This window comes from Hesperophylax consimilis, chromosome 20 (assembly GCF_061612785.1).
Source record: "Hesperophylax consimilis isolate HC1 chromosome 20, BYU_Hcon_1.0, whole genome shotgun sequence".
Lineage (NCBI taxonomy): Eukaryota > Metazoa > Arthropoda > Insecta > Trichoptera > Limnephilidae > Hesperophylax > Hesperophylax consimilis.
In genome coordinates, this window is record NC_142855.1 from 15,499,387 (window position 1) to 15,506,988 (window position 7,602).

At 32.1% G+C, this 7,602-nt stretch overlaps 1 protein-coding gene across 2 annotated transcripts in view; it reads right to left on the bottom strand.

The window, feature by feature from the left end:
- The window catches only part of LOC149414181 (uncharacterized), a 37,578-nt gene extending 30,735 nt beyond the window's left edge, over positions 1-6,843 (bottom strand). For both annotated transcript variants that reach the window (XM_089644061.1, XM_089644063.1), the window contains exon 1: positions 6,190-6,843. In XM_089644061.1, coding sequence (XP_089500187.1) covers positions 6,190-6,414 — 225 coding nt within the window. In that variant the 5' untranslated portion in view covers positions 6,415-6,843. The remainder of the gene's footprint in view (positions 1-6,189) is intronic.
- Positions 6,844-7,602: the final 759 nt, after the last annotated feature.

Below are 7,602 nucleotides of genomic sequence, written 5' to 3' on the forward strand. Positions count from 1 at the left end.
TGAAGTCTCGGAATCGGAGAATTTTGGTAAGCTAGTGTCCTAGTGTTATTGAAGTAAAAAGAACATGGATATTGATACATTGAAGTAATTCGGGACAGTCAATTTTAAAATGTAGTATTCTTTGTAACAGTATTAAATCTGTGCTTATTCTTCATTCTGAAAGTTTCATTAGAGACATTTTATCCAAGAGGTAATTGGAATTTATGTTTTGTATAGGAATATGCAATTTATAGTTTATAAACCTTAGAAACTTCCGTTGAATCTTTTCAATGTTATCTGAATGAATATTGAAAAATGGAGACCATAATGTAGAGTTATACTCAAGTTGGCATCTGACAAGGGTTTTATATAAGATAATAAATGTTCCTAAATTATTGAATTATAAATTATAGAAGCTTAATCAAGCTAATATGAAAATTTAAAAAAAAAAAACACTTTATAGTAGTTAAAGAACAATGAGAAGTAAGTATTTCAGTTTCCGCAAATGGAAAATAATGCTTTTTAGTAGCTACTAGCTGATGTGTACTCAGCGTTGCTCCGAGACTTTTCTCTACTTTCTATAAATATAATATGCAAGTATTATATATATAAACCTTCCGGAAGAAATTCTATAAATGATGGGGAAAATCCTATCAAAACCCGTTGCGTAGCTTAAAAGAACTAAGCGCACAAACAGACAGACGCGGATAGCGACTTTATTTTAGTACTAGCTGACGTGTACCCTGCGTTACTCGGGGTTTTCCTTAGGAGATAGACAAATGCCATCGCTGACTTCTTTGTAAACCTTTTTAATATTTACAATTCCGTAGTATATTGTTATTATTATTTATTATTATTTATTATATAAGTACATTTTTGTTTATTTGTTACAATATATGATCAAATATTTCAAGACCCCTCTTCCATAGAAGCATTAGCTTGTGGCTGGAAGAGGAGTGTACATTGTTTTATTACAATAAGTAAGTAATTAAAAATAAAATGATTTTAAACTTATTTGAAGTGAAGTGTAATAATTTTGTGCAAAGGAAGTGTTTAATATTGGGCATGGAAAAATATATTTAAGTCGAGTACGGTTTTCAGTTAGAAATTGATACTTGTCTTTTTCTTTTATGATTTGAATTAATGCATTTTTAGTATAAAGATCTTTAAATGAAGGCACTTGAAATTCTTCGAATAATCGATCCGTTGGGTAATCGGAAGGTTTTCTTAATATTAATTTAATTATTAACCTTTGTACCACTTCTATTGAATATTCTATTACAATTTATAAAATAATATATGCGAATAAGTTAAAATTATTTACGTGGCAATATATACTTAAGGGTATCATGGAAAAATTATTTTCCTATATTTATCTTGAATAATCAGCATAATAAATCACCTTCCTTCACTTTCCCATCAATTATTCTTGCCTATCTTTCACTTACCATTCACCTACTCTTGACATAACCTTCTCCTTCATGCACCCTTCACTTACCATTCACTTACTCTTTGCTTCCCCTTCACTTATTCTTCGCCTACCCTTCACTCACCATTCACTTACTCTTGACATAACCGTAGCTTATCCTTCACTTCTCTTTCATGCACCATTTACTTACCCTTTACATACCATCCACTTACCCTTCACTTACCATTCACTTACTCTTTGCTTCCCCTTCACTTATTCTTCGCCTACCCTTCACTTACCATTCACTTACTCTTGACATAACCGTAGCTTATCCTTCACTTCTCTTTCATGCACCATTTACTTACCCTTTACATACCATCCACTTACCCTTCACTTACCATTCACTTAATTTTAACCTGTGATGAATCAACCCTTCAGTTACCCTTCACTACACATTCACTTAATAACATTTCCTTCATCTACTTTTCGCTTTCCCTTCACTTATTCTTTTCGTACCTTTCACTTACTCTTGACTAACCCTTTGCTTACCCATCACTACCCCTTCGCTTATCCTTCACTAACTCTTCACTTCCCCATCACTTAAAATTCAAATATCTTTACATTCTCTTCACTTTCCCTTCACCTCCCCTTAATTCACCCTGAAATGTCAGTACACTACAGTGTCGGTACTTCCCCACCTTCCTCTTTCCCTTCCCCACTTACCTTCAGCCTCACAACATCCCCCAATTGGGGATGCCATAGTCTCACTGGCTCCAGACGGGAGCAGTTGGGACTCTTGTGAGGTATTCACTATAAAAAATAAAAATAAACACAGTAACAGTGCAGTGTTTCCCCGTGCGCAGTGTGCGCCCGGTAACTGTGATAATTTTGTGCAAAGGAAGTGTTTAATATTGGGCATGGAAAAATATATTTAAGTCGAGTACGGTTTTCAGTTAGAAATTGATACTTGTCTTTTTCTTTTATGATTTGAATTAATGCATTTTTAGTATAAAGATCTTTAAATGAAGGCACTTGAAATTCTTCGAATAATCGATCCGTTGGGTAATCGGAAGGTTTTCTTAATATTATTTTAATTATTAACCTTTGTACCACTTCTATTGGAGTAAGGTTAGTTTTGTATGTGGATCCCCAACTAATAATACCATATTGTAGAGTTGATTGGACTAAGGCATAATATATTAAATATAGGTTTTTTAAAGACAAAAAAATTCTGATTCTTAAAAATACATATATCAGTTTTCTGATTTTTTTTACAATTTGACATATTTGTTCCTTCCAATTCAAATTTTTATCGATAATTACTCCTAGATATTTGATTGTGTTTGTGTTTTTTAGTATTGTGCAGTTTTGGAGACAGTAATTTTTATTATGTATTTTGGAATTGTCATGAATGATAATGTTAAAATTTTTAGGGATGTCTTTTGTGTGTATTGCAAATGGAATTACATATGTTTTATCGCTATTTAGTGATAGCAAATTAATGTCGAAGAAATTCTTAAGAGTATTTATGTCTTCAGTCGCTTTAAGTATTACGTTTTCCCAAGTTTTTTCGCTTATTATTAGAATTGTGTCGTCGGCATACGAAGTAATTTGGCCATGTAGTGGTTAAAAGAAAATGTCGTTAACATATATGGTGAAAAGAATTGGTCCAAGCACTGTACCTTGCGGGATTCCCAAGTCAGAATGTTCTTTATCGCTATTAACATTATTTATTTTTAAGACTTGTGGTCGATTTTTTACGTAGTTTGAAATCCATTTAATCGCGTTGTCTTTTATGCCTATATTATTCAATTTTTTTAGTAGAATCTTATGCGATATGCTATCAAAAGCTTTCCTAAGATCAATAAATATACCTGCACATTTTTTACCTTTATCTAAAGATTCGTAAATGTATGAAGTTACGTTAGCAATAGCATCTTGTGTGCTGAGTGATTTTATAAATCTTATAAATTTTATAAATAAATTTTATAAATTGTTTTGATATATCTCATAAGGTTTAGCCGGGGTTAGCAATGTACATATTTTTTACAACTTGATTACAAAACATTGACTTTTCTCTACTTTCTACAAATACAATATGCATGTATTATATATATAAACCTTCCGGAAGAAATTCTCTAAATGATAGTGAAAACCATATCAAAATCTGTTGCTTAGTTTAGAAGTTGCGCACAAACAGACAGACACGAAGAGTTACTTTATACTTTAATTCATCAAATTATCAGTAAAAAAAACTGATAATTTGATGACTTTTCTTCACGCCAAGTTTTAACATAATAATATTAAAATAGTTTTTTTTTTTTAGTTAAACTAAGAACCTATAGGGTCATAGGTTCATATTTTGGTTAAAATAAGAGAAGAAAAAAAACTAACCTTAAAACTTTGAGTAAATTTTTACTTAACACATTTCTGGCAGGTATTTTTTTGCGCTGTCTAAGGGCGGAAATAAAGGTCCCGCGCAAATTTCTTTAATTAGTTTTAATCGCTATATCTCCGAAAATATTTTAACCCTAGATAACTAATCGCTCGTCGAGGCGACGACGCGCTACTCGGCGAAATTCGAAATCACCTACTTTCCCCCGCTCCCCGACCTTGACTCTTTCATTACCTTCCTAATTTGAGTAAACAGTGCAGCATGTGACGCGATTACGGCCACACGCATACTAGGACGTGCCCTATGACCATCTCGTCGTCCGCTGGACGAAACTTTAGTTATAACAACAATTTATATTTTTAAGGTACATTCATATATTTATTGTTAATGTTGGCGAATCTTCTACAATAGAAGCTCTGGTTCCATCTACGTCAAACGTGTGTAAAATTAGCTACCTGTGTCCATCCAAGGATGACCAAACACTGTTGCACCAGATCTAGAAAGGCTATTTGTGGTCCACATAATGTTGACATGTGTGGTCACTGTGTAGACTGATATTAATTTGTTCATTATAAACCTTACTTTTGTGCCATGTAACAAGTTCCTATCTTAATTAAATGATTTATTTCTAGTGTTTTATTGCGTAGTCCACTCCACGAAAGTGTAGTTACAATGAAACAATGAAAACAGTTTAGTTATCTAGGGTTAATAAAAATTTCTACGCAGTAACTCAGCATACCCTGCTATAAAAGTACTAAAGGAAAATAAAAATATTTTTCGAAATGCAACTCAATTAACCTTGTAATATGTTTATGACGGTCCGCCTATCGGTATTTGCCCATTCCTGCTTTCTTTAAATACGCCCGACATCTCTCACTCGCTTGCACATAGGAGTTGAGTGGGGCGGAACGGAAATAGTTCGTTTCACGGTCATAAAAACCCTCATTCCAGGCATTGAATTATTACAATAACCAATAATAATATACTATCCTTTTGTTGAAATACCGATGTAAACGAAAGGCACGAAGATAAATATAAAAAGAAGACTTGCATTACGATTTGATAATTATGTACATATAGTTGAGATCTTTAGAAAGAGATTGGTATATAATATTAATATAAAAACATTGAATAATTCCATTGCCATTGAAATGAGGCCAGCGCAAAAGGTAGAACTACCCTTCCCGGTGTTAAGTGTCAATCAACCGAACGGGTAAAACTACCTTTCTCGTCTGAAATGTGTTAAGTAAAAATTCACCAAACTTTGACTTCAATAATAATGGCCGCCAATCAAACAATTGGTTTTAATTTGAATGAAATAACTATTAAAATGCATTATTTTAGATTTCCGGAAACTGAAATACTTGCTTCTCATTGTTATCTAACTACTACAAAGCGTTTTTAAAATAAAATATGGGTATTTTACTAGCAATCCCTTCTTAGTCTAATTCTCATTCCTTATTTACATACATGTGTTATTTACATTTATAGTGATTTACTCTTTCTTATTAAAACTGCTTATGTTTTACGCATGCCTAATTTATCAATACCTAACTTCCGATTTTATGTCCGGGTTAAATCTTCCCCATAGGAAAAACTAAACCCTTCCACACACTTTTCCACAAATGATCATCTAGTCAATCAACATTATGCAAGTGCATTATATAAGTAAAATAAATACAAAACAATACAAGAACAACACGTCAACTCACCAGAGATCAAATGGGAAAATAATTCACCGACTCCAGATATTTTCATATCAGAGGGTTCGGCTCGGTAGTACTTCTAACAGGGCCTATAAATCCTACTGATCCGTCAACATAAATATTTAAAAAATCTTTCGTTATCCTACATGTATTCAAAATGACCGACTTTTGCATCTTTATATATAAATTTTTTGATAGATCTAATACGCCTAAATTTTGAATGAGAGAGCTAGGTATAATGCCAGTAGCCGAAATAACAAATGGTAATATTTTTATAGTTTGAGAATGCCAAATTCTTTTTATTTCATTTCCTAGATCTGTATATTTTCTTATTTTTTCACTAACAAATTTTTGAATATTACAGGAATTTTCCTGTTGTTTAAACTATTTTTTGATATGTTATTATTATGAGATTTAGACGCTACCATTTTGTAAATTTAAAGTTCCTACGAAACTCCTGTTTTTATGTAACTATATATGGAATGCTCCATGTATATATTGATATATATATATATATATATATATATCTGTATAAATGTATGTGTATGTGTAAGTAAATATATGTACCCGCCTCAGAACAGAAATCTTCTAGTGATGCGGGTTACTTTCATGTTTGCAATTTTGATCATGTTATTGCAATAAACGCCTTATCTCGGCAATTAAAAAATAAAAAATTTGTACATTTCCCAATAAAAGCATACCTGTATGGAAAAGCAGTAAGATATCAATTCGCTGTAGACTTCTGGCTTTCCCTGGTAGTAATATGTTGTGTTCATATCTTTGAGGTTATGTTCAGAAAGACAACCACAACATATACCAGAGTACTCTTCTTCTTTGATATCAGCGACAGAGTTATAGGCCGTACGCACTTTATCCCTGTGCAACGCTTCTGTCGCTTCATTTGCGGGTGTACCATTTACCTCCATGTTTAAAACTTGCTATAATTTGATTTGATTTGTGCAAATCAGATGAAAATCATATTAAAATTATGATAAATTATTGACTTTGAATATCACTAAGCTGCAGTCAGCTTTGAAACACACGACTAGATCCAATTATTTGTTAATGGATATGTTGTTTAAATTTGTTTTAATATTATTTACACTGATGCCTCTTTAATCACTGAACAAAACTGTGAATCAAATATCTACACGGATTTGACAGAAATCTGATATCGGCTGTTTAGTTAAGACCTTTCTACTCCTAGGCCTCAAACAGGACAATTTATTCAAACATTTATACAGATGACGTGTTATTTGCCTTCGTGTTTAATTTTATTAGGTTGTTTTGTGAAAATTAACCGAAAATCGTGATAAAAACTGAAAAACACTCCCGCGGACACAATACACAACAGATTGTTTGACAGATTGAGTATAAATTCATTTATGGTTGAATAGTTTGAAGTTTGTCTATGGAGAAAAAATTAAGATAGAGAAAAGAATAATATTGTAGTTCCTCTTTCGGCCGCCTTCAGAACTAAGTGAGTCAAGCTGTAAACAAGTTCACATCCTTACATTATTAGAGATGGTGGATATCTGAAATTTCCTGTCACTAAGGTTCCAGTTATTAAACACAGAAATGGAGCCGGTTCCTTTGTGCTCGCGGTTGCTCTATGCTCTCTAAAAGATATATTTACTTATTATAATACTGGCTTTACCCCGCCACGCTTTGCTGTGGCTCAGCTTGTCTATGCAGATATAGAAACAGTAGAGCGTGTTATATACATTTATTATATTTTATTACATTTGGTCTACTTCCATTTTTAAATTTTTTATTCTTGTTACCTAGTTCGGCTTTTAAACTTGATATTTAGTTCCGCTTTTTATATTTTAGTCTACATTCACTAAATACTTAGTTGTATATTACAAATTCAACCATTTGTAAACATTTATAATTGGTCTGTTTCTTTTTCATCTTTCGCCGTATATTCAAATAAAATTGAGACTGTTTATGTTTCTTAAAATAAATAAATAAAAACACACACACAAGTATTGGAATGCAACTTTTTGTCAAAATTTCAAAGCAATTAGAGAAGACCTTTTGGAGATTTAAGATTTTGAACTATCAAACATTAACATTTTTTATTTTCCCAGTTGCCATCTTAAAACCGGATT